Source organism: Camelus bactrianus, chromosome 10 (genome assembly GCF_048773025.1).
Source record: "Camelus bactrianus isolate YW-2024 breed Bactrian camel chromosome 10, ASM4877302v1, whole genome shotgun sequence".
Classification (NCBI taxonomy): domain Eukaryota; kingdom Metazoa; phylum Chordata; class Mammalia; order Artiodactyla; family Camelidae; genus Camelus; species Camelus bactrianus.
The window spans coordinates 5,856,829-5,883,823 of record NC_133548.1 but is presented as its reverse complement, the minus strand read 5'-3'; the positions used below and the strand labels follow the sequence as shown (position 1 = coordinate 5,883,823).

The 26,995-nt window shown below is 48.1% G+C and overlaps 1 protein-coding gene across 5 annotated transcripts in view; it reads left to right on the top strand.

Annotated features, from left to right (window-relative positions):
* The first annotated feature begins 943 nt into the window (after positions 1–943).
* DPP3 (dipeptidyl peptidase 3) overlaps positions 944–26,995 on the top strand; it is a 31,742-nt gene continuing 5,690 nt past the window's right edge. Inside the window, exons 1-17 of one of the 5 annotated variants that reach the window (XM_010956673.3) lie at positions 944–2,744; positions 3,922–4,199; positions 11,790–11,879; positions 12,442–12,579; positions 13,162–13,236; positions 13,809–13,902; positions 17,039–17,169; positions 17,281–17,411; positions 17,487–17,545; positions 20,099–20,293; positions 20,512–20,624; positions 20,996–21,088; positions 22,558–22,620; positions 22,719–22,843; positions 22,963–23,083; positions 24,121–24,300; positions 25,842–25,979. In XM_010956673.3, the coding sequence (XP_010954975.2) occupies positions 2,693–2,744; positions 3,922–4,199; positions 11,790–11,879; positions 12,442–12,579; positions 13,162–13,236; positions 13,809–13,902; positions 17,039–17,169; positions 17,281–17,411; positions 17,487–17,545; positions 20,099–20,293; positions 20,512–20,624; positions 20,996–21,088; positions 22,558–22,620; positions 22,719–22,843; positions 22,963–23,083; positions 24,121–24,300; positions 25,842–25,946 (2,043 nt within the window). In that variant the 5' untranslated portion in view covers positions 944–2,692 and the 3' untranslated portion in view covers positions 25,947–25,979. The other 4 variants (XM_010956670.3, XM_010956669.3, XM_045517876.2 and 1 more) reach the window with 4 other exon arrangements.

The following is a 26,995-nucleotide window of genomic DNA, read 5'->3' as shown; positions in this document are numbered from 1 at the left end:
AAGTCTGAACTGGATTCCTGTTCATCTTAGCAAAGTGTCTCCTCTCCCTGAAAGCCAAGGCAAGCTTGGGGTACTGCTGGGTTTGCCCCAGACCTTTCTTGGGTGAGCAAGCTAGAAAGACAAGTAGAAGGAGGTTCTGGAAATATAAAAATCTGAAGAGGCTCTGAGTATAAGCCTGACCTGGGCATCATCCCCAGAGGAAGACAGAGCCTTAGGGAGTACAGATTGCAAGGAGAGGGACCTGCCCCAGTCCACACAGGTGGTTGGAGCCAAAGAGACCAGACAGGGGGCTGCTGAGAGGACAGAGGGCACCCTCTATTGGTGAGAGGAGGACATGGTCAGATTCTTGCTCACGGAGTATCATGCTGCCGCAGAGGGGAAGCCCAGATGGGGACGTGGGGGTGGGTGTGGGAACATTGCAACTCCTGCATACACACACACACACACACACACACATACACAGCGATAGGAATTCAACTCTTCCCAGTTCTCTCTTTTGACCCTGTTGGGAATCAGACAGGAGAACATTCTCATGCTGTTTCTGTCAGAGAACCTCAGACTCTAGGGGGAGGGACAAGGAAAAGGCACAGACACCACACAAGGGAGAACTCAGAGGGGTTGGTGAAGGGTGTCAGATAGCCCTGGCCTTGGCTTAGCTTGGCTTTCTACTCTTGGAGCCTGTCTCATCAACTGTTAAATGGAGTAACAATCCCTACATTGCCAGGTGGCTGTGAATACATGGGGGGCACCTGTAACATAGTATGTGCTTAATATTATTTCCTCATCTACCCCATCTTCATTCTCATGGTTAAGAGCCAAGGCTGCGGTTGGTCATGACTCCAGTGAGTGGACTGCTCCATGTGAGTGTGTGTGAGTATGTGTTTGTGTGTCTGTGTGCGTGCGCAGTCTGTGTGTGTTGGGGCAGATGGAGGGGACACTGTGGTGGAAGGTCTGAGTAAGGCTAGACCCCAGTTCAGAGACTCCCAAGGACTTCCTGGGTGGCCTTAGGGAAGTCAGTAAGCCCATTAGCCTCAGTTTCCCCATATGTACAATAGGTAAAATGATATCCTATCTCAGGGTTTTTGCAAGAATTAAATGAGATCCCCCATGTCAGGCTGCTAGCACAGAACTTCAGGAAGTGCTCATATTAGCTATGATAAAAGTGCACCTTGGTTGGAGGAGTTCAAGAGTACTGGGATCTTTCATTGGCCTGAGCTGCCCATTGGTGGCAATGGACAGCACTACCTCCTTCATTTATTTATGTACATTTCAACTTCACCCAAGTTAGGTAAGACTTTACACCCATTTAAAAGACAATGGAATTTGAGGCACAGGGAATAAGAGGGGTGATTTTCTTAAGGACATAGACCAATTTATTGAGTTCCTGTCTATAATGATAATTACCATCAGAGTCAAAAGTTAGCAGCACTGTTGCACCAAGCAGGCCCTTGAGCACCTTTTGTGAATGAGAAGTTTGTGTTGGTGGTGGGCACATGCTGGTCTGTGCCTAGACACAGGTGTGGCAAAGTTTGGCAAGGAGAGTGTGTGGATTTCAGGTATTTCCTTTCCTCCGCCTGTCTCTACACAATACGAGGGAGAACTCAGATGGGTTGGTGGAGGGTGTCAGACAGTCCTGGCCTTGGCTCAGGTTGGCTTCCAACTCTTGGAGCCTCAGTCTCCTTAACTGTTAACACTTCACTCAAGCCTACAACATCTTCTGGATTGGAGACAATTTTTAGCCCAGTTTTCTGGCTGAGGAAGTCAAGACTCAGAGAGATAAAGTGATCCACCCAAGGACATAACCAGTAGGCAGTAGAGACCTGATTCAATCTTAGATGGCCTGGCTCTGTCCTAGCTCTGACCTGGGACCCCACTTGGCCCAGGTTGGGAGCTAGGTACTTCAACATGGCATGCCCCACCCAGGCCGTGAGACCATCCAGACATGCCAGAGCGGACCTCAGGCTCAGCTATGCCCTGGGCAGCCTTTCAGAGTCGCAGGCGGCTTTCTTATCCATCAGACACTTGTCAAGCGCCGGGAAACTGCCAGGCCCCTTGCCCTTTTGTGCTGAGGAAGCTGAGCCTCGACGATATTGAGCTGCTGCCTCCACCAGGCCCATGGCGAGTCGGTGGCGGTGCAGAGAACTTGGGAGCCCTGGTGGTGGGACCATCTCAGCCCTGGCAGGAGCCTGCTCGCCTGTAGCCCCAATTCCCTACACCGAGAGCTTTGCAGTCTCCGAAGAGTCTCCCCTCTCTGGCTCTCGAATCCAGTGAGGAAGGTTCACATCATCCCCAGGATGCAGAATCCCACATGCAAAACTGAGGTCGGGGGACTCAGAAAAACCCCAAAGGACAGCGAGGGTCGAGACTGTGTGTGGGGAAATCCCTGGTGCTCTGTCCGTGACAGCCAAGTCCCCCAGCCTGGACTCGGGGTACCTTGTCAGCCCCGTCTGTCGCAACTAGGCCGCGGCCACGCGGGCCGCGGAGGTCCCTGACCCCAGCGCGAGCGCCGCCTGCGGTCCAAAGGCCAAGGCCTCTGGGGCCACTCGGCGCGCGACCCCGTAGCGCCTGGGGCGGGGAGCCGGCGTGCAGGCGGAGCTCGCCTCGGCGCGCCTATTGGCTAGAGCTGACGCCCGTCCGGACCCCGAGGCCCGACCATTGGCCGGTGGGGGCGGAGTTCGCGGAGCCCCAATGAATGGGGGAGCCGGAAGCAGGAAGTGAGTTTGCGATCGGAGCAGCTGCTGCAGGTGAGGCACGGCGCCCGGGATTCGGGGTCACAATGTGTGTCATACTCGAGGGACAGGGCGAGCCTGGACCGAGCGCAAGATCATTCCCTTTTTGCCCCGCCTCCCCATCCAGTACCCTTTCCAGATTCATCGCGGCCCCATGGCCAAGGAGCGCTCAGGGCAGCTAAGGGTTAACGCCCCTTTCAGAACCCAGGGTGTTGTGCTATTCGGGGGCAGGATCGGGAGTGTTGGGGGAGGTTGGAAACTCAGTCCCAGCAAGAGAGGGCGCTGAGAAGAAAACCCTGGGTTGGGAGATACCCAGGTCCCAACGGAGCAGTGAGACCTTCGGTAAGTTCATTGGCCTCTCTAAGCCTCAATCTCCGTATCTGTAAAATGTGTATTCTTCCGGCGCGAAACTTCTGTGGCTTGGTAGCTCCCCTGGCTGAGCGCAGGAAGAGGGCAGGAGGACGCAGGGCCGAAGAAAAGGCAGTTAGAGGGATGAGAGTGGAACAGATCCCTGGAGCAGTGAGAGAGGAAGAGTCCAGGAAAATCATTTACTACTGTAGATACACGCCGTCAGATGTGACCTTATCTAATCTGCACACCCACCCAGTGAAGTCTGGGTTATTATCAAGCCTATTATACAGAGGCGGAAATCGATGCGCAGAAAAGTAAAACAATTGACTTGATATTAGGAGTCTCTGGCTGAGCCTGGATTGGAACTTGGATCTTCCAGCTGGGACTCTGTCCATGTGAACACACTGGTGGGCAGGATTGAAGAATCTGCAGAGGAATTCTGAAGAGGAGGCTAGGAGGTCAGAGTAGGAAGAGGGGAGACCAGGCCTAGGCTGGGAGTCTAGAGATGCAGATCTCTGTTTCTGACCCCTCCCTTAGGTTACTGGGCAAAGCTCCTAGCCCCTCTGGACCTGTTTCCCTGTCTGTAATACTAGGTAGTTGGCTTCAGTCTTTAAGTTTGAGAGGCACAAGCCAAACATTGCCCACCAATATATTTTGTAATTTCCTTGGGTGAGTCACCTAACCTTCTCTGAGCCTGTTAGCATATCTGGTGCATGGGGACAATGGGATTCCCTTCTTCATGGGCTTTTAGGGAGGATTAAATGAGACCATGAGCATGCAGAGCCAGGTGTGCAGTTGGCATGTGAAAAATGATGGCTGTGATCATGGTGATGGTTCTCAGCAGGGCCCATGGCGGACGCCCAGTACATCCTCCCCAATGACATCGGTGTGTCTAGCCTGGACTGCCGTGAGGCCTTCCGCCTGCTGTCACCCACAGAGCGCCTCTATGCCCATCACCTCTCACGGGCCTCCTGGTATGGAGGCCTGGCTGTGCTGCTACAGACCTCTCCTGAGGCCCCCTACATCTATGCCTTGCTCAGCCGCATCTTCCGTGCCCAGGACCCCGACGAGCTGCGCCAGCATGCCCTAGCTGAGGGCCTTACCGAGGAGGAATATCAGGTCAGTTCTCTCAGGCCAACCTGTATTTCCTGAGTGGCTTCTGGGTGTGAGGGGCCAGGAAGCAGGGATACCAAGGACTTTCTCTCTTTGGATTAGGCCGAAGATGTCAAACACAGGAACATCCCCTCCTGGAGTTTCAGTCTTCTCATCTGCAAACTATGCATGAGGGTAGTCCGTACCTCTTAGGGTTGTAGTGACCTGACTCCAAGATAAATGGTGGCTGCTGTGATTATAACAAGGGCTGTGGATTAAAGGAAACAGCTATGGAGATTCAGAGACGGTAGAGGAATTAGTCCAGTGTAGGAATCAGGAGGTCTGAGTTCTGGACCGAGAACTTCCTCTACCATGTTGTGTGTCCCTGGGCAGAATGTTCTGCCTGTCCTCTTGTTTTTGTTTGATTGTGGGCCTACTGACCAAGTAATACATGAATGCATTCTTAATGCATTCTTAATGCATTATAGCAATGTGGAAAGACACAAAACAAAACACGAAGATCATTCATTCTCAGTGCCCTCCCCAGAGGTAATCACCAAAGAAGGTGCAGTGTATAGTCTTTTCAGTCCTCTGTCAGTATTGCATACCTATACATGTGTTCATGGTCCTTATTATCTCTTTTTCATATGAGATCACACTCTACATATTGCGAGTTCTGCTTTTTCCATTGAACACCATGTCTTGGAGAACTTCCATGGGGTACAAATAAATCCACCTCATTCTTTTTTATTGACTGTGAAGCATTCCAGAGCAATGTACACTATAATCAGCTTAATCTTTTCTTTAGTGATGGACATTTAGATTGCTCGCTATTCTTACAAATGATACCACAATGAGCATACTCTTGCACGTGTGTGAGGAGGACCTATTTCTCAAAGCAGAATTGCTAGGTCAAAGGCTCTGTATATTTACAATTGGTGCTGTTAAATCATCCTCTAAGAAAGCTTCACCAAGAATGTATGAGGATATGGTCTGTTTTTCTATATGTAAAATAAAGGGATGGATTGCTTATCTCTGAGTGGAGGCCCAGGCTGTTTCTTCTACCTTTTTTGAACTTTGAGTAGTCACATCCCATCTCTAGGCCTTGATTTACTCATTAAAAAAGCTAATGCCTGGGAAAGTGGGACGAATGCTACCCAAGTATTAACTATTTTCAGTAGAATTCTTTTGTTTGTAAGTAGCAGAAACCCACCTCAGATTGGCTTAAACGAAAAAAAATCATGACTTCCAGTTTCTGGTCTGGCGTGTGAGGAGCTTAGATGTCACCCATCTGTTCTAACAACAAGTAAAAAGCTGAAGAAACTGAAAAATCAACAACTCTTCTTAGATCCTTAAAAGAAGTGAGGTCATAGGGCAAAACCCTCAAATTGGAAAAGACAGACAGGCAGGTACAGAGAATCACAGTTTACCACAGCAAAAATTCAGGAGCAGAAACCTCCATAGAACCAGTGCTGGTGTAGGAGAACCTGACCTGTAATTGATGAATTGCTGGAGGCTCAGTGTAGAAAATTCTGAGAGTTAAAAACTCTAGGAGGACCCAGTCATAAGGGGGTCCCCACACTTTCGGGGATTTTACCTCCAGCAGCTTGACCTGGTTCTCACAATGAATTTCAGAGAAAAAAATCCCTCATGCTTCTTGCAGAAGGAGAGAAAAAAGAATCATTTTTGAAATAGGCTAGAACATTCTGTTCTTCTTAACATGATCTTCCCTCAGGAGGAACTATTTAACCAGAACCAAACCTGCTAGCGTTTTATCAGAGCCTAACTGATCTAAAAGAAGGGAAATACCCAATTCCAGACAGCTCTGAACATCCTGTCCCACCTAAGGGGAGTGGTGGGGACCTAGGACTTAGAAATACATGTGAAGTTCACAGTCTAGAGGCAAAGGCTCACTAAGAGACTGAAACCTAATAATGGGACTCTGGAACACTTCCCCTGCTCCCACACCTTACCACCACATTACTAAAGGCATATTTGTGGCTATTCCTTTTACCCAGTACCTTGTGTCTGGCTATCAAGAAAAAAATTACAAAACATTCTAAAAGGCAAAAAACACAGTTTGAAGAGACAGAGTGAGCATCAGAATGAGACTTAGATATGGCAGGGAGTTGGACTTATCAGACCCAAAATTAAAATAACCATGATTAATATTCTAAGGACTCTAATGGATAAAGTAGACAGCATGCAGAAAAAGATAGGCAATTTAAGCAGAGAGATGGAAATTCCAAGAAAGTGCCAAAAATGCTAGAGATCAAAAATCACTAGCAGAAATGAAGACTGCCTTTGATGAGCCTATTAGTAGACTTGACACAGCTGAGGAAAGAAACTGAGCTTGAGGATGTCTCAACAGAAACTTCCAAAACTGAAAAGCAAAGAGAAAAAAGATTGAAACAAAACAAAACAGAATATCCAAGAACTGTGGGACAACTACAAGGAGTGTAACATACATATAGGGGTAAAACCAGAGGAGAAAGAAAGAAACAGAAGAAATATCTGAAACAGTAATGACTGAGAATTTCCCCCAATTAATGTCAGATACCAAACCACAGATCCAGGAAGTTCAGAGAACACCAATTAGGATACTAAATGCAAAACAAAAAATAAAAAACAAATAAAACCTACATGTAGGTATATCATTTTTAAACTACAGGAAATCAAAGAGAAAGAAAAAAAAATCCTAAAAGAAGCCAGAGGGGAAAAATATCTTATCTACAGAGGAGCAAAGATAAGAGTGACATCTGACCTTCCAGAAACCATGCAGGCAAAAAGAGAGTGGGCTGAAATATTTACAGTGTTGAGACAAAGTCTACCAACCTAGAATTCTGTACCCTGTGAAATTACCCTTCAAAATGAAGTAGAAGTAAAAACTTTCTCAGACAAACAAAAATTGTGAGGGAATGTGTTGCCAGTTGACTTCCTTTGCAGGAAATTTTAAAAGATGTTCTTCTTCTTTTTTTTTTTTTTTTTTTTTAATGGAGGTACTGGAGATTGAACCCAGAACCTCGTGTATGCTAAGCATGCACTCTACTGCTGAGCTATATCCATCCCCCAAAAGTTCTTTAGAGAGAAGGAAAATGATATAGGTTAGATACTCAGATCTACATAAAAAAAGGAAGAACATTGGAGAAGGAAGGAATAAGTGCAGGTAAAAGAAAAACTTTTATTGTTCTTATTCTTAATTGATCTAAGAGGTAACAGTTTGTCCAAAATAATAATAGTAATGACATATCCAACTATCTTTGCTTATGAATGACAGCAGTGATATGAGGGAGGGGAGGCATGAATTTGGATTATTTTGTTATTATAAGGTACTCAAACTACCCATGAAGTGGTATAGTGTTATTTGAAAGTGGGCTTGGATTATTTGTAAAGGTATATTGCAAACTCTAAGTCAACCACTAAACAAAGCAAAAAAAAAAAAAAAAAAAAGTACAACTGATATGCTAAGAAAGGAGAGAAAATGGAATCATATAAAAGGTTCAGTTAAAACCACAAAAGGCAGAAAAAGAATGGAAGACAGGTGCCAGTGTGATCTGGCTCTGGTGAAAGCCCCCTTCCAGGTTGTAGACTGCTGACTTCTCACTGTGTTTTCACATGATGGAACATGTGAGCTAGCTTTCTGGGGTCTCTTTTGTGGGGCACTAACCTCAATGACAAGGGCTATGCCCTCATGATTTAATCTCTTTCCAAACGCCCCGCCTCCTAATACTGACACTTTGGAGGTTAGGTTTCAACATATTGATTTTAGAGGGACACAAACATTCAGATCATAGCAATCAATAAACCTCTAGCCAGGCTAACTAAGAAAAAAGTGAGAGATCACAAACTACTATCACTACTATCACAAACTAATGTCAGAAATGAAAGAAGGGACATCACTACAGATCCATGGGCATTCAGATGATAATCAAGGAATACTGTGAAAAATGTTATGCCCACAAATTTGATAACCTATATGAAATGGACCAATTCCTTGAAAGCCATAATCTGCCAAAACTCACACAAGAAGAAATGATAAGCTACCTAGGCCTATATATATTAAAGAAATAGAATCAATAATTAATAAATAACCTTCCGAAACAGAAAACACCAGGCCCCGATAGGCTTACTACCAAACATTTAAGGACAACATTATACCAATTGTCTACAATCTCTTTATGAAAAGGGTGGGGGGATGCTTCCTAACTCATTGTGTGAGGCCAGTATTACCCTAATACCAAAACCAGACAAAGATTACAACGAAAGAGAAGAAAACTACAGACCAATATCTCTCATGAACATAGATGCAAAAATCTCAACAAAATATTAGCAAATTGAATCCAACAACGTATAAAAAGAACTATGCACCATGACCAAGTAGGGTTTATCCCAGGTATGCAAATCTGGTTCATCTTTCAAAAATCAGTAAATGTAATTCATCACATCAACAGGTTGAAGAAGAAAAATCACATGATCATATCAGTAGATGCAGAAGAAATATTTGGCAAAATCCAACACCTATTTATGATAAAAAGCTGTCAGTAAACTAGAAATCCTACAGGTAACATCATATTTAATGGTGAGAAACTGAAGCTTTCTCACTAAGATCAGGAATAAGGCAAGAATGTCCCCTCTTACCACTACTTCTTAACATTGTATGAAGTCCTAGCTACTGCAATAAGATAAGAAAAAGAAATAACAGGTATATATATTGTGAAGGAAGACATAATACTGTCTTTGTTCACAGATGACATGATTGTCTGTGTAGAAAATCTGAAAGAATCAACAAAAAACTCCTAGAATAAATGATTATAGAAAGTTGCAGGATGCTAAGTTAATACATAAAAGTCAATTGCTTTCCTATATTCCAGCAATGAATAAGTATAATTTGAAATTAAAAACACAGTACCATTTACAATAACACCCAAAAAAGTTGAAATACTTAGTCGTAAATCCAACAAAAAGTGTTTAAGACTTATATAATCACTACTACAAAACTCTGATGAAAGATACCAAAGAACTAAATAAATGGAGAGATATTCCTTGTTTATGGACAGAAAGATTCAATATTGTCAGGATGTCACTTCTCAACTTGATCTATAAATTCAGTGCAATACCAGTCAAAATCTCAGCAAGTTATTTTGTGGATGTTGACAAACTGGTTCTAAAATTTACATGGAAAGTCAAAAGACTTAGAATAGCCAACACAATAATGAAGAAGAACAAAGTTGGAGGGCTGGTATCACTCTAGGTTCAAGAGTTATTATAAAGCTACAGTAATCAAGGCAGTGTGATATTGGCAAAAGAAGAGACAAATAGATCAGTGCAATAGAATAGAGAGCAGAGAAATAGACCCCCATAAATATAGTCAACAAGTCTTTGACAGAGAGTAAAGGCAATACAATAAAACAAAAATAGTTTTTTCAATGAACGGTGCTAGAACAATTGGATATATACCTGCAAAAAAAAAAAAAAAAAGAATCTAGACACAGACCTTACATCCTTCACAAACATTAACTCAGAATGGATCACAGGCTTAAATGTTAAATGCAAAATTATGAAACTCCCAGAAGATAACATAGGAGAAAATCTAGATGACCTTGGGTATGGAGGTGACTTTTTAGATACAACATCAAGCATGATCCCTGTAAGAAAACATGGGTAAGCTGAACTTCATTAAAATTAAAGTTTTCTGCTCTGTGTAAGCTACTGTTAAGAGAATGAAAAGATAAGTCACAGAGTGAGGGTATAGCTCAGTGGTAGAGCACGTGTTTAGCATGCACGAGGTCCTGGGTTCAATCTCCAGTGCCTCCATTAATAAAACAAAAGAAAACAAGCAACCTGATTAAGCAATGGACCGAAAACTTTAACAGATATTTTACCAAAGAAAATATACAGATGGCAAATAATCACATAAAAAGATGCTCCACATCATATGTTATTAGGCGATTGTGAATTTAAAAAACAAGATACTGCTGTATACTTCTTAGATTGGCCAAAATCCAAAATGTTGACAACACAACTGGCAAGGATGTGAAACAGTAGGAACTTCTGTTCATCACTGGTTGGAATGCAAAATGGTCCACCACTTTGGAAGAGAGTTTGGCAGTTTCTTACAAAACTAAACACATTCTTGCCGTATGATCCAGCAGTCTTGCTCCTCGGTATTTACCAAGGTGAAAACTTGAAGTGAAAATTATGTCCACACAAAAACCTGCACGTAATTTTTATAGCAGCTGTATTCATACTTGCCAAAACTTGGATGCAACCAAGATGTCCTTCAGTATCTGAATCAATAAACAAACTGTAGTACAACAGACAGTGGAACATTGTTTAGTGCTAAAAAGAAGTGAGCTTTCAAGCCATGAAAAGACATGGAGAAAGTTAAACGCATATTACTAGGTGAAAGTAACCAACCTGAAAAGGGTACCTACTGTATGATTCCGACTGTATAGTATTCCAGAAAAGGCAAAACTATGAAGATAGTGAAAAGATCAGTGGTTGCTAGGCATTGGGAAAGAGGATGGAGCACAGGATTCTTAGGGCAGTGGAACTACTCTGTATGATACAGAGTAATGTATCCATAATGGTAGAGAGATGTCATTATATATCTATCCAAACCCATAGAATGTACAATACCAAGAGTGAACCCTAATGTAAACTCTGATCTTGGGTGATGAGGTGGCAGTGTAGGTTCATCAGCTGTAACAAATGTTCAAGTCTAGTGGGGATATTGAAATGAGGGAGGCTGTGCATGTGTGGGGGTAGGGGGCTTTGGGGTGATCTCTGTACCTTCCATTCAATTTCACTGTGAATCTAAAACTGCTCTATAGAATAAAGTCTATTTTTTTTAAAAGGGAGAAAATTATTGGCTCACGTAATTGAAAAGTCCAGGGCTAGGGAGGCTTCAGGCACAGCTTCAGGAGCTCAGTGATACAACTGTGATGCAGTCTTCATCCCTCAGCTTTGCTTTCTTTCCTCACTTTGGTAGGGCAGCTCCAGGGGCTTCAGGTTTGATGATTCCTGGTGTAAAACAGAGGCTCTCTGCCACTGGGAAATTTCCTGGTAGGGCTCTTATTGGCCAGCTTGGGCCTATGCCCAGCCCTGGAGTTGGGGAAGGGAGATTTCCCCGCATCCCAAAAGGAAGATGTGAAGTTTTGTTGCCAGAGGAATGAAGACTAGATTTGGGGCCAGCAGAAGCCATTGAGTAGTTGACCAAGGCCCCTCTAGCCTTAATAGAATATTTGATGCTTCTGGTGACATCTGCCTGCCAGGTTGGGGACTGAGGACAAGCTTCTGCAGAAGAAGGTGGTGTTCGCACTTGGCTTTAAAGATCATATGAGATAGCTGCAGGTGGCTGGCAGGGTGCCGATGTAAAGGGAACAAAAGTAGATGAGGGCTTAGATGTGTTTGGGAGCTGCTGAGAAGACCAGGTTGGCTGGACAATGGATGTATGAAGATTGGTCTATGAAGGTGTATTGAGACCGACTGGGGCCTCCCAGGGTGTGAGTGCTGCCCCCAGATTTCCCAGCCTCACCCATACTGCCTTCTCTGGGGGGTTAACATCCGTGGGGCAGGGAGGCTGTGCTGCTGGCCTCTGATGCCACCTTCCCCCAGGCGTTCCTGGTCTATGCTGCGGGCGTCTACTCCAACATGGGCAACTACAAGTCCTTTGGCGACACCAAGTTTGTTCCCAACCTGCCCAAGGTGAGCTGAGAAGGGCTGGGGAAGGTGGGGAATGTGGGGCTGGTGGGGTGGGGGATGGAGCAGATGGAGCCCCAGTGGGAGTGGGACCCTGAGTGGAGCCTTGACCCTGTCACTAGCCTCGCTGGGTGCTGCAGCCTCCTTCTGACTGTGCTGACCCAAGGGGCGAACGAGGGGAGGGCTCTGTGCACTGTTAGGTGCTTGCAGAAATGACACCTGTTGGTCACCCCTGGGGACAGTGGAGGAGCCTGGGAACAAGGAGTCCCTCCCCGGAACCATGGGGCTCGGGCTGTCTAGGGCAGAGACGGCTCTTACACCAGGGCTCTCAGCCCTTACTATGATCACAAATTGCCTGGAAGTCTTGCTGAAATGTAGCTTCTAACTGAGCAGGCCTGCAATGTTGCATGAGGTTCTGTGTTTCTCAGGCAAAGCCAGTGTTGCTGGTCCATTGACCACACTTTGAGCCAGAAGGTCTTGTGGGAGAAGAGCTGGGAGGTGGGTGTGGGGGCCCCAGGAGGCAGGTTCGGGTGGTGTGGCCAGGTTGATGGCCTCCCTTCCCCCGCAGGAGAAGCTGGAACGTGTGATCCTGGGGAGTAAGGCCGCTCAGCAGCACCTGGAGGAAGTCAGGGGCCTGTGGCAGACCTGTGCGGAGCTCATGTTCTCTCTGGAATCGAGGCTTCGGCACCTTGGGCTGGGGAAGGAGGTGAGGCCCCAACCGCACTAGGGAGTAGAGGGCATCCTTGGAGGCCACCTGGTGTGGAGGGAAAGGCACCAATGGGGAGGTGGTGGACTGTCCCTCATTCGCCTGAGGCAGAGTTGCTCTTCACTGCAGCCCTCAGTGTTGTCACCTGTAAGCAGGTTGGATGGAATGCTTTCTGCATGCCCTCCCAGTTCTGAGGATGCTGTGTGCAGGAGGCAGGAAGGAGAGAAGAGCTGGTAGCTGGAGGGACTGAGGAGGGGGGATGGGAAAGGAGGGGGCCCCAGCTTCCCACCTCTGGAGGCTGCTTGGGAGCTGCATGGGGTGAGGGACACAGCAAACCTTTGGGGTGGGCTGGCCTGTGAGAGGCTGGAGCAGAGCTGCAGGAAGGCTGGAGATGGACCTCTATTTGTTGTTCGCGTTATAATTTTTTCCCCTGGAAAGACATGGAGGAGGACAGTGGAGGCTGCTGAGAGGAGGTGCAGGAGGCCTGAGGCTGGAGAGGGTGGCTGGGAAGAAATTCGCCAGCTTCCCCTGCGGCCTCCAATCTCAGCAACTCCTATTTCCCATCTGCCTCTTCCCTGACAGGGTATCACCACCTATTTCTCTGGGAATTGTACCATAGAAGATGCCAAACTAGCCCAGAACTTTCTGGACTCACAGGTTTGGGGGTTGGGGAACTCGGGACAGCGGTTTGATGGGGTCCCCTTGACACTGGCGCCCACTCCTGGGTCTCATATTGGGCCCTGAGGCATGGGCGTCTTGGGTCCTTGAGGTGGAGAAGACTTGGGAATCCTCATCTGAGGGTCAGCCTGGCTTGAATGAAGGTGTCCCCGTGTGTGCCCTGATGGAGCGGCCCCCACCCCATGCCAGGCTGAAGGGCTTTGTTACAGCCTCAGGGCAGGATGACACAGAACATCACAGCCGCTTCTGTTAGGCTCTGGTGTCCTATGTCGGTTTCACTTCCCAGCTCAGCCACTCAGCCTTTCCTGTAGCCCCCGGATTAACTGAGGTCACACGGTACCTGGCATAGTTGAATTAGCACTTAGTTAGTGCTCAGTGTAATGAGCAGAGCAGGAGTCTACCCTGGCCTGCCCACCCCGCTCTCTCCCCTCCCAGGCCCCATTCTACTTTGCCTCTGTATCTTCTTCCTGCGGTGACCCACTTTCCCTCCCCCATTCCACAGCCCTCTCTGGACTTACTCTCCCCCAAACCCCTACACTGGTCTTTTCCAGAACCTCAGTGCCTACAACACACGACTCTTTAAGGAGGTCCGCCAGGATGGGAAGCCCCACTACGAGGTGCGGTTGGCTTCCGTGCTCAGCACAGGTGAGCTCATGCCCCTTCTACTCTGTCCTCAGCATTCCTGGTCCAGGGTGGAGGGGGCTGGGGCTGAGCACAGGGGTTAGCCGACTACGGTAGCCGCACAGAGTAACACCTGTTGTAATGGCAGATATTGATTGAAGGCTTATTGGGTGCCAAGCTCCATGCTGTACTCAGCATATGGTGTTCCTGTGGGGTGAGCACTCCTAGTTCTGGTTCTGGTGGTGATACAAGGGGGAGACATGAGGGCAGGGGAAGGGCCTAGGTTCCAGCTGACAAACGTCGCCACTGCAAGCCTCTGACAGGAGCCCTGTGTTGGCCATGATCCCCATTCTCCAGGCAGTGGCGCAGAAGATAATAGTCCAGGTAGACAATGGGAATAGAGGCTGAACCACATGTCCCATGACAGCCTAGAGGAGAAATCCAAACTGCACATCAGTGAAGGCTTAACGGAAAAGGTGACCACATGTGTCTTGGAGGTTGGGGAAGATACAGTAAGGTGTGGGGCTGTACCTACTAAACTCCGCTTCCTAAATATCTCTCAAAGTACCTTCAGGGTATAGCCCAGATTCACTTCTAAGGGCTCCATCATCTGGAATTTCTTGGCTACAAGTGAAGAACCTATTTCCAATTTTCCTAAAGCAAAAGGAGATTTTACAGACTTGGGTAGTTAAGAAGCCCAGAATAGTATGGCTTCAGGCACAGCTGGATCCAGCTGCTCAGACAGTATTCTCAGAAATTTCTCCCTCTGTCTCTCTCTCTTTCTTTTCTTTTAATGTATCCTGATTTTTTTCGTGGGGGGGGGGATGGAATTTAGGTTTATTTGTTTATCTTTAGAGGAGGTACTGGGGATTGAACCCAGGATCTCATGCATGCTAAGCATTCGCTCTACCATTTGAGCTGTATCCTCCCCCTCTCCCTCCATCTCTAGACTCAGCTTTCTTTGACTTCATTCCACAGCAGACTGCTCCTACACAGGGACTGATAGCCACCAGCCTGGCCACTCCAGCAAAAAGAGGGCCCTTTTCTCTCAGAAGTGTTTTCATAATGTCTGGGAGTAGCTCAGGTTTCTCTATTTTGGGTCCTATATTTGTCTGTGAACCAATCCCTGTGGTTAAGAACCAGATCTCTGATTGTCTAGACCTGGTCCCAAGCCTACCTCAGAGCTAGGGCAGCCCCTCCCACCACCTGGACTCGGGGTGGTTGTTAGGAGTGGTTCTCAAAGGAAAATTGGAGACTGTTACCAGGTGATGGGGACATGGATACAGCACTAATAGAAGCATCCTGGCCCCATGAGGACCTTTGTAACCTGGCCCTCCCTTCCCCACCCACATTCCACATCCCACATCCCACCTCCCAGCCCCCAGCCTCCCAGTTAGACCTGCAACTTCCAATTCCTTGAACACCCCATGTTCTCACACACACCTTCCCAGCCTTTGCACAGTCTGTTCCCCATTCCTGCCTGGAATGTCTTCCCTCACCTCTAGGTGTTCACTTGTTGATGAACACCTACTCATCCTGGACGCCATGCTTGGACATCACCTACCCCAGGGCCTTTCCCTGTCTTCCCATCAGCACACCTAGTAATTTCCCAGTTATATTTCTGTTGACTACAAGCTCCTTGAGAGGAGGAACTATGTATTTCATTTACCAGTGTCTCCCCAGGGGCAAGGCCTTGATGGCTAATATGTGAATAAATGAGGATGGGTGGGGAACTGATTTCCTGGTAGATGGAACAGCATGGGCCAAAGCAGAGTGGTGGGAAAGTTTAGGGATCAGCTAGTATGTAGTTCGATTTGACTAGGGAAAAAGATATTGAATTCAAGGGAATAGGAGTAGATCATACTGGAATGTAAGTTGGGCCTATGGTTAGCAGCATAGGGCACAGTATAGGATGTGGTTAAGAGTGTGGCTCTGGAGCCCAGCTGCCTGAGTGCATCAGTTATCTATTGCTGTGTAACAAACGCCCCCATTTATTTAGTGATATAAAGCTGCCTTTTCATGCTCACAGGCTCTGTGGGTCAGGAATTGGGATGGAATACACCAGGAACAGCTTATCTCTGGTTGGCCATGTCTACAGCCTCACCTGGGAAGACTTAGAGGCTAGAGTGACTCGACACCTCAGGGCTGGAATCATATGCAGTCTCACTTACTCACACATGCAGTGGTAGATGCTAGTGATCAGCTGGGGCCTCATGCAGCATCTTCATACTGCTCGTAGTGGGTGAGCTCTAAGAGTGAACATCTCAAGAGAGCCAAGCAGAAGCTGTGTCACTTTTTATGAATAGTCTCAGCAGTCACTTGGCATCACTTCTGCTATAGTCACAAGCCTGCCCCTCTTCGAGAGAAGGGAATAGAGGCCCCACTTCCTGATGGGAGAACTCACATTTGAGATGGGAGATACTGAGTCTATCTTTTGGTTTTTTTTAAGCATAGAAGAGTATTATAGGGATCAGAGACAACAGGCAAAATACAACAGTGTATTAATATCCCATTGCATCTGTAAAAAATCACTACAAATTTAGTGGCATAAAACCACATAAATTTATTCTGTTACAGTTCTGGAGATCCAAAGTCTAAAACAAAACTCTAGTCCCTTCTGGAGGCTTCAGGGGGAAATCTGTTTCCTTGTTCCTTTCAGACTCTAGAAGCCACCTGCATTCCCTGGCTTTTGGCCCCTTCCTTACAGCTCTCCCCCTTCTTTCTCCTCTCATCTCATCTCCTACCTCCCCTCACCCTCTTTTCTCCTTCTTATAAGGGCGATGTGATTACATCTAGCCTATGGCTAGCTTTTTAAATAAAATCTTCCACACTGGGTTTGAATCCTGCCCTGTTCTTGCTGCTGTGTGACCTTGGAAAACTGGCTTAACCTCTCAGTGCCTTAGTTTCGCCATCTGTAGAATGTAGATAATAATGTCCCACTCCCCAAAGAGTTGATGTGAGGCTTAAATGAGTTAACACATGTAAATCACTTCGGATATTTTGTGTTCCATAATAAATAGTTTTTTGAAGATGAAAGTTTATACTAATTTCTGTAGGCAATAGGGAGCCATTGAAATCTTAGAGTAAAGGAATATCACAGTGAGAAGTCTGCTGGGGGGTCTTACACTAGCCTTTTCCCTGAGCATCCTTCTTCCCTCAGAGCCGACTTTGGACTCCGAAATGGCTTCCAAGCTGAAGAGCTATGAATACCAGGGGAGCCACTTCTGGGTGACAAGGGGGGACTATGCTCCCATCCTCCAGAAGGTGGTGGAGCACCTGGAGAAAGCCAAGGTAGGGCTGACTGGAAGCTGAGGTATGCAGCTCCAGACCCCTCTGGGCAGCAAAGCCGGGTATGGGGATGGGTGGCTGACCTGAGGCTGACCAAACCCTGCTCACCCCCAGACGTATGCAGCCAACAGCCACCAGGAGCAGATGCTGGCCCAGTACATAGAAAGCTTCACTCAGGGCTCCATTGAGGCCCACAAGAGGGGCTCTCGCTTCTGGATCCAGGATAAAGGCCCCATCGTGGAGAGGTGAGGCGCCAGCCTTCACCCCAACCCACCCCCTCCTGCCCGCCCCTCCTCCATCTCGGCCCTTCTCTCCCCCAGTTACATCGGGTTCATCGAGAGCTACCGAGACCCCTTTGGTTCCCGTGGAGAGTTTGAAGGTAACTTCTGGGAGGCGGGAGGTCAGATTGGAAACCCTTACCCTGCATCCCCTGAGGGCCCTCCCCTCCCTGCGCCTCCCTCAGCAGTGACAACAACAGTCTCTGATGATTTACCACGGACTGGACCCCTGCCTATGTTAGCTCATTTTGACACCATTGTCCTATGAGAATTTCTAGCCTCACTTCACAGATGTGGGAACTGAGGCACAGTTGGTGGATGGCGAGCCCAGGCGCCTTGGCTGTGAGCCACTTTGCTGCGCTGCCTCTGGTATCTGATCTGAGCACAGGCTCTGGCTTTGCCACTTAATGACTGTGTAACTTTGAGCCAATTAACCCCACCTCTGAGCATCAGTCATTTCTTTTCGGGTGTCATGAGAAGTGAGGTATCATATGCAGACTGCTTTGCACAGTGCCAGGCACATAAATGGTGCTTGGTTGATGGGAGCAGAATTAACATTGTGACTGTGAACTTGACTCACCTGCCGTCATCCCAGGGCAGGTGGCAGGCTGCCTTGGCCCTTGTGCCCAAGGCCCCATGGGACCCAGTGGTGCCGGGCAGAGCATCCAGCCTGGGGATTCAGACTTGTCTCTGCCAAGCCTTATCCTCCCCAGCCCCTGGACATAGAGTCAGGAGCAGCCAGCTGCCAGAAGCCAGAGAGATTAGCTTTGGGGGAGAGAAGAAAGCCCCAGCCTCCCAAAGGGGCTTGGATCTGAGCTGATAGTTTCAGGCCCAGGGATGAGGCATGAGGGGCAGGCCGTCCAGGGGCCTGAGGGTGTGACAGGTATGCATACCCGCAGCTTTCCTGCCCGGGTCCTGATTCGCCAGGCCAGCTCTGAGGGCCGAGACCCAGAGCCTCCTCAGCAGCCTCAATCTCAGAGGTCCTTCCTTTTACATAACTCACAGTGATTATTAGAAAAGTAGTCCACATTCATGGGCAAAAGTTATGAAAATACAGGCTAAAAAAACCAACTGTGATTGCACCCACCCCAAGGTTAAAATCTGGAATGGAATTTTTAGCTTTTGTTTTTATATAAAGGCGTAAGTGTTTAAAAACCTGTGTGTGTAATTTAAAAATCCATGTTGTAAGTCATTGGAGCAAGACAGAAGTATGTAGGCTAAGATGTGAAATCCCTCCTTTACCACCTTCTCCTGTGTCATTCCCCTCCAAAGGTCACCACAGTTTACAGTGGAGTACAGGTCTTTCCAGACTTTCGTCTAAGCATTCACACACACACACACACACACACACACACACAAACACACAAACTACTTTTAATTCATCCAGGCAAAAGAGGTTATATTCTCTGTATTGTTCTGTTACTTACTTTTTTCACTTAATGATATATCTTGGATATCTTATTTCATATCAGTACATATAGACCTACCACATTCTTTTTAATAGGTGTATAGTATTCACAATCTATTATAAATAATTTCCCACAACATTTGATATTGTACTGCATGTCTAACAGCTGCATGGTGTGCCATCATCTAACTGTCCCCTAATTTACTTAATAATCCCCAATTGTTGGACATTAGGTTGCTTTTCCTTCTTGGCTATTTTTAAAAAAATGTTTATTCAAGTACAGTCTGTTACAATGTGTTGATTTCTGGTGTACAGCACAATGTCCCAGTCATGCATACATATACATATATTCATTTTCATATTCTTTTTCATTAAAGGTTATTACAAGATGTTGAGTATAGTTCCCTGTGCTCTACAGAAGAAATTTGTTTTTCATCCTCTCTTCCTGTCCCGGTGTGATGATCTCACCAGACAAAGTGGATCTGGATAGGGAGGTTTTGCCAAACCCATCCCTTGGCTAGGTTAAGGTTAACCCCTTTATCAGTCTAGGCCAGGCCTTTCCAAGGCCTAGTCCATGCAGGGTTAACTGGAATTACATCAAGAAGGGTTCAGTGCTAAGAGCAAGGAGTCTCTGCTTGCGGGACTCTTCAGTACCTTTAATACACACATGTGCATTAGGAACCTTTAAAAAGTTAGAGATAGAGTATGTAGTGCTGCCCAAACTTTTTTGACCCGGGAGCTCTTTCTTTATGGAGGCGCTCGTAGAAAATGTGTTCTATGGAGTGCAGTTTTGGAAATATTGCTTTGAGCCAGGAGCTCTAACTGCGTTAAATCTAAAAAGATCAGTCCCTGCCCTCCTGTGCAGCGGCCTCACCACTACATAAGCCAGCTATGGCTCACTGTTCCCCCCAAAAGAAGAGCATCTTCTTGTGTGTGTGTGGTCCCATCCACTAGGCATCTGATCCTTTTCCCATCACCCACTATGTGCCGCCAACAAACTCCTTTAAGAGCCATCTCAGGTGTTTCTCAGCGAAGCCTTCTCTCTACACCCCACCCACCCTAAACAGTGACCTCCACGAAGGCAGGGCCCAGGCCTGGGTCACTGCTCTCCCTGGTGGCCGGCACAGGGTCACGGCAGACAGCAGGCATTCATACACGCGTGTTGGCTGGAGGATTAGAGCGGCTGAGTAAGGTGTGTAATCCCTCCCAAAGCCCGCCATCCCACAGCCTGCTCTCTCCCCTGCAGGCTTCGTGGCCATAGTGAACAAGGCCATGAGCGCCAAGTTTGAGTGGCTGGTGACAAGTGCGGAGCAGCTGCTGAAGGAGCTGCCCTGGCCCCCAGCCTTCGAGAAGGACAAGTTCCTCACCCCTGACTTCACCTCCCTGGATGTTCTCACCTTCGCTGGCTCCGGCATCCCTGCCGGCATCAACATCCCCAACTGTGAGCTTCCTCAGGCCCTGCCCCTCCAGCCCTGACAGATTCCCCCAGTTCCCCAGGAGACTCCGTTTAGAGTCGCCCTCTCCCCCTCCACACACTTACCCTGGCCACAAATCACCCTACTCCACTCACCATCCCTGCCTGTCCCTCTTGTCCAGACAACTGGTCTGTGGCACTTGAACTTTGCCCCTTCTCCCTGGTCCCCTCCTCACCTTCTCCAGATGACGACCTGAGGCAGACAGAAGGCTTCAAGAACGTGTCGCTGGGGAACGTGCTGGCGGTGGCCTATGCCACGCAGCGGGAGAAGCTCACCTTCCTGGAGGAGAATGACAAGGTGTGCACCGGCAGCCTGAGGGCCAGCGCTGGGCTTGGCCTAACCTCGGCTGACACGGGAAGGCAGACAGGCCAGTGCAGAGGAGAGGAAGGAACAGGGTTTCAGGCCTGGATTGGCTGCTCTCCAGCCGTGTGACTTTGTGTCTTCAGAGCCTGTGACCCCAGCTGTCAAACAGTAGAGGCAGCGCCTTCCTCTCAGAGGGTGGCAAGGATGAGCGGGGCCATGCGGTTCCCAGTGTGGAGCTGGTGTGCAGTGGGCCTTTAGCAAATGCACACATCATGACTGGCCCTCGGCCTAGCATGGGGAGTGGTGGCAGGCTATGTGGCCACGGTGGGACTGTGGACAGCGTGGGTCTCTGCTTGTCTTGGCAGGACCTGTACATCCGCTGGAAGGGGCCCTCCTTTGATGTGCAGGTGGGGCTGCACGAACTGCTGGGCCACGGCAGCGGCAAGCTTTTTGTGCAGGTGAGAACGCAGCAGTCACCCCGGGTGCCAACAGAAGCCTCCCCAGTGCCCAGGCCTACAGCTCCCCTCCTCCGTAATCAGCCCTCCAGGGGTGCAGCTGCTCCATTCTTTGCCCTCAGTGTCTCACCCTCCCCCAAGACATCCCAGGAACTCTAAGGACTGAGTGGAACCTGTAGGACAGTCCTGCTGAGGTTCCCCTATCACAGGCTCCCACACAGGAGGAATTGCTTGGCTCATGCCAGGGAAGCCTGCCCTGAGGGTGTGGCCCTGGCAGCCCCAGGGGTAGAGAGGCTGGGAGGGGGCTGTCTCTGGGCACTCCTAGCCCTGAGGCTGTAGCACTGTGTCTTTGCACTGCTGTTCTCTGGAGCTTGTACCTTTCCAGGTGTTGTAGGGAGCCCCTTCTCCCCCGAGCAGCCCCTTCGTACTGGCCAGCCAGAGTGGCTGGTGCCCCCTCGGCACCCACTCAGGGAATATGAGAAGACAGCTTTTCTGGCTGGCTGGGAAGAGCCCAAGGGCCTATTGTGGACCCTGGGCCTGGAACTGCACAGATGAGAAGACTGGAGGTGGGTGGGTTGAGGTGGTCAGAGAGTGTGGGGTTCTGGGTTGAGCCTGCTCCTTGTAGGGTGGGGCTGCCTCCCCGAATAGGGAAGGGCTGGGCTTGGAAGTCAGGAGGATCCAGAGAGCAGCTGTGGGGAAGAAGCTTGGCTTTGCCCAGGCTCTGAAGTCCCAGGGAAGCAGGGACAAATGTGGCCCCTTGCAGGGGTCAGTTCCCCTCCTTGAGCCTCAGTTAGCCCATCTGTAAAAGGGGGCTCCTGATTCCTCCTGTATGGCTCTTGTGAGTAATAAAAGCAAAGCCCTGGGATTTGCCTGGCACCCAATAGGCCCTCTGGAGATGGGTATTATTGTTAAGAGACTGTGCACAGAGTTTATATGCTCTGATTCTACTCTGGGGTTCTTAATCTCTGAGCCTTAGTTTCCTCTGTGAAGTGGGGTAATAATGGAAACTTCCTTGGAGGGTGGCTGCCAGAATTAATGGATAATGCACGAAGATACTTAGCCCATGGAGAGAACAGTGAGAGTGAATTTTGTTTGGGGCAGAGAATCTCATGCTGTGGCCTCCTCTGGCAGGAGAGGGGCCAGGAAGCATGGAGGTGAGGACATCCCAGCTGGGGTCTAGGGATACTGGGTCCGGGTCTTCATGTGACTTTGGGCACATCCCTCCCCACTGTGGCCCGCAGTGTCGCTCTCTCTGCAGTGGGGTAGGTACCTCTGGGGGCTCTGAGAGGCGTCACAGGACTCAGGTTTGGAGGCAGCAGTGTGTTGTCAGACCTCCTGCTCCTGCCATCACTCACTGCTCCCTGGTCACCTTTCTGAGCCACTCATCAGGCCCTTGGATCTGGGGCTGAAAGCCTGGCTCCGGATCAGGGCCCTTTGCCCTCACCCACCTCGTGTCCGTGACCCTCCTGCAGGATGAGAAAGGAGCATTCAACTTTGACCCAGAGACAGTGATCAACCCAGAGACAGGGGAGCAGGTGAGGGCAGCCTCGGTGGAGCCCCAGGGTGCTGGGAGGTGCGGCCCAGGTGGGGTGGCAGCCACCCCTAAGCCTGCTTCCTGGGCCTCCCCTCCCAGATTCAGAGCTGGTACCGGAGTGGAGAGACCTGGGACAGCAAGTTCAGCACCATCGCCTCCAGCTATGAAGAGTGCCGGGCAGAGAGCGTGGGCCTCTACCTCTGCCTCAACCCCCAAGTGCTGGAGTACGAGCAGCAGGCCTGGGGGGTGGGCCTCCTCTGTGGATGGAGTGGGTGCTGGCAGGGAGGGCAGGGCCCCAGCAGCCTCTGACCCCCTTCCCCGCCACGTCCCCTCCCTTCCCCAGGATCTTTGGCTTTGAGGGGGCTGATGCGGAGGATGTGGTCTACGTGAACTGGCTCAACATGGTTCGAGCCGGACTGCTTGCTCTGGAGTTCTACACCCCTGAGGCCTCCAGCTGGAGACAGGTGGGGGTCAGCGGACCCCTTAGGAGGGGAGAGCCTATGGTGGGGACCAAGACCAGGATTCTGGGTGTAGGGATGGGATAACTGTACCTACGAGGCACATGAACTGGGTTTCATCCCAGACTCCACTGTGTATAAGGGCAAGTCACATCACTGCTGTGAGTCTCAGCATCCCTGTCTGTGAAATGGGAATAATAATATCCTTGCCCACCTTTGAGGGTGAACCAGATGAGACAATTTTACTCTGACTACTAGCAGATGACTTGCATAGGACCTAGTCTGTGCCACTGAGTTCTAAGCACTTTACTTAACTTGACCCACTGGTTCCCAGTATCAACCCAGACGTAGGTACTATTATTACTCTCATTTTAGAGATGAGGAAACTGAGGCACAAAGAGGCTAAGTAACTTGCTGGTAAGTAACAGAGTCAGAATTCAAACTCCAGCAGCCTTCCTCCACAGCCATCAGGCTACACTGCTCGGTTATGAGATGTACTTTGGAAACAGAGGAAGCAGCAGCAATGTTTATAAAAGTTAATTAAGTCTGTTTTGAGGGGGCAGTGTTGTGTCACTAAAAGAACACACATTTTAGGATGAGGAAACTTGGTTCTGAATCCTTGCTCTCTCTTACCAGCTCTGTGACTCTGAGCAAGTCACTTCACCTCTCTGGGCCTCTGTTTTGTCATATGTAAACTGGGGATAACCACACCCTCTTGGTCCCACTGTTTTATGCAAACAAGATTATGGAGGAGAAAGTGCTCAGGGTCCTAGTGGTGAGGGACCCTCTGGGGTAACTGCTGGCATCCAGGCAGTGTGGAGCAACAGAGGGCATGGTGGGTGACAGGGGAGAGCATGGGGCTCGGGCTCCTGCCTGGAAATGGCCTCTGTGTCCCCCAGGGCAAAGGACCCACAGGGTGGGGGAGAATAAAATGATAATAATAGTTGACAGTTAATGAGCACATATGGTGTTTTAGGCCTTGGAATGAACTCTCGATACTTCTTATGGCTGCAAAGGATTCCTTTCTCTTTGGTCCCTGGCAGGCCCACATGCAGGCCCGGTTTGTGATCCTGAGGGTCTTGCTGGAGGCTGGCGAGGGACTTGTCACCGTCACTCCCACCACAGGCTCTGATGGGCGCCCAGATGCCCGGGTCCGCCTTGACCGCAGCAAGATCCGGTCTGTGGGCAAGCCCGCCCTGGAGAGGTTCCTGCAGAGACTCCAGGTAAGCAGAGGCTTCTCACCTTGGAGGCCCCTTCCCACTTGACCCTATCTCCCCACCCTGTTAACAGGGAAGGCTTTTGGGAGGAGGTGGTTTAAACGAATTTGAGGGCCAAGGAGGAACCAGCTATGAGAAGATCTGAGAGCAGAAAGAACAGAAAGTAGAAAGGCTGGTCTTAGGACTGGAATGGGCTTGGTGGGTTGAGGGACAGAAAGAAGCCTGAAGTTTGGTGAGTGAAGGAGGGAAGGACAGTGGTCAGTGCAGACTTGGCTTCCCTCCTGTGTAGGGATGTTTAGAGTTGGGAGACCTTTGGGGATTCTGGTGCCAGTACTGACTGGCTGTGTCATTGGGGTAGCATACTTTGCCTCCCTGGGCTCTATTTGCTCATCTGTTAAACAGGATACATCACCTGTCTCACCAGGAGGGAGTTAAATGAAACAACATGTATGTGAAACTGAGCAAACAGAATGTCATGTTACCCAGAATGTCATGTGACACATAGTGTGATCCAGGGACCAGCAGCCGCAGCATCACCCAGCAGCAGGTTAGAACTGCAGATTCTTGGGCCTCACCCCAGACCTCCTGGTTTGGAAATTCTGAGTGCAGGGCCCAGGAATCTGCATGGTTACTAGCCTGCCAGGTGACGCTGACACTCAGCAAAGTTTGAGAACCACTGGTGATGCCCCACTATTTACTGGGCAGTGCCTTCCATTGGAACAGGGTCCTGTCAGCTTTTTCAACCTGAAGAAGGCCCAGCCTTCAATACAGCAAATATCTTTTTATGATTATATTCCCACCTATTTCCAGAAAGTATTTAAGGCATTTTTCCATAAAAGATATGTGTTTGGCCATTAAAGTAAAACAAAATTAGAAATTAAAAACCATTAGACACAAAGCACAGTGTGGTGTCTTGGATTAGATTATGGAATAGAAAAAGGACATTAATGAGAAAACTAGTGAAATCTAAATAAAGTCTAGAGTTCAGTTAATAGCAATGTACCAATTTTGTCAAGATGTTGACAACAGGTGAAACTGAGCCAGGGGCATGCGGGAACTCCATGCTATTGTAACTCCTCTATGAATCCAAAATTATTCCAAAACAGTTAGTTAATAATAAGTCACTAGATAAAGCAATCAAATCTGCCAAATCTTAGGTCACTATTGAACTGTGCCTGAGTATTGAACAGAGCATTCTTTTTTTTTTAACTTTTTTTTCTTTTTTTTAAGTATAGTCAGTTTACAATGTTGTGTCAATTTCTGGTGCACAGTGTTTCAGTCATATGTATACATACATATATTCCTTTTCATATTTTTCATTATCAATTACTACAAGATACTGAATACAGTTCCCTGTGCTCTACAGTAGAAACTTGTTGTTTATCTATTTTATATATAGTAGTTAGTATCTTGAACAGAGCATTCTTAACCAGGTAGGTCTCTGTACAAGAGGAATCATACAGCAGAATGGATAGTGTCCATAGCACTAGTTTTCCAGAAGATATGGAATGTGGAAGCATTTTTGGTGTGGCTGTTTCTTTTACTAGCCTCCTAGGAAAAGCCAAGAGCACAGCGAGGAGCCAGCAAGCAGGGAAGATGAAGGCATTCCCACAGGAAAAGGCTTCAGCCACGGGTCACAAGCAAAGGCGTAGTTTTGGGCCACCCTTATTGTAAAAATTGGCGAGGTGAGATATTAAATCTGTATCTCTGGCTTCTTGGAAGGTCTGGCATCAATAGGCTTAATTCGCATGTGAACCGCTGGCTGGAACTGAGCAGCAGGCAAGACATTTGGACATTTGGACATGGCACCACTCTCCAGTTTGCGGGGTCCACTTCCTATTTCCCGTGTCTGCCTTAGTCGCTGGTTTAGGATATCACCTGGCTCCTGTTGGCACCCATGGTCCCAGCTCTCTGGTTTAAGTTCCTGGGATCTAATAGGTTGACTCAACAAATATGTGTTCACATTCTAGGTGTTAAGTATTATGTGGAAGAGAGAAAGGTGAGACATTCTCTCTAACCTTCCCCCAGGAGTTCCCAGCTGGTTTTAATTACTCCAAAGCTAAAGAAAATCACTCTAACCCTGGGTCTAAGAGGAGAAGGCTTACCCAGAGGGAGCCCTAGTAGGAGTCCTACTTTGTCACCTGCAAATTGGCAGAATGAGTAAGGATCAAGCTCACAAAATGTGGTATTTGGAAGAGAACCAAATAGATCTTCTAGTAATAAATTTTATAATCACTGAAACTAAAAATAGGCATGTTAAAGAGGTTTTAGATGGAGCTGAAGGTAAGAGAAATTATACAGCATGTAGCACAGAGAGACAAAGACAGAAAATTAAAAGATTAAAAGAGAGGTTAAGAGACACAGAGGCTGGCGTTGTTGCAGAAAAACGTGTTACAGCTCAGTGTTACAGCTCGGTTATGACAGCAACCTGGATCCAGGTGAGAGACCAAGCAGCACTTGGAGAGTTGGAGAACTCAGGTTTATTTTGCCAGCAGGCCCACAAGAGTTAACACTCCAAGCTCTGGACCTGGTCTGTAGGTTTACACAGGCTTTTATAGGCTGCCAATTTACACTTTGCAACATCATATGCAAATAAGGTATAAGAAGAATTGACTAATTAGGAAGAAGCTTTGTAGAAATGGACCAATCAGGAGGGAGAGAAATAACAAATCAGGAGTGAGCTCCATGCAAATGAAGTACT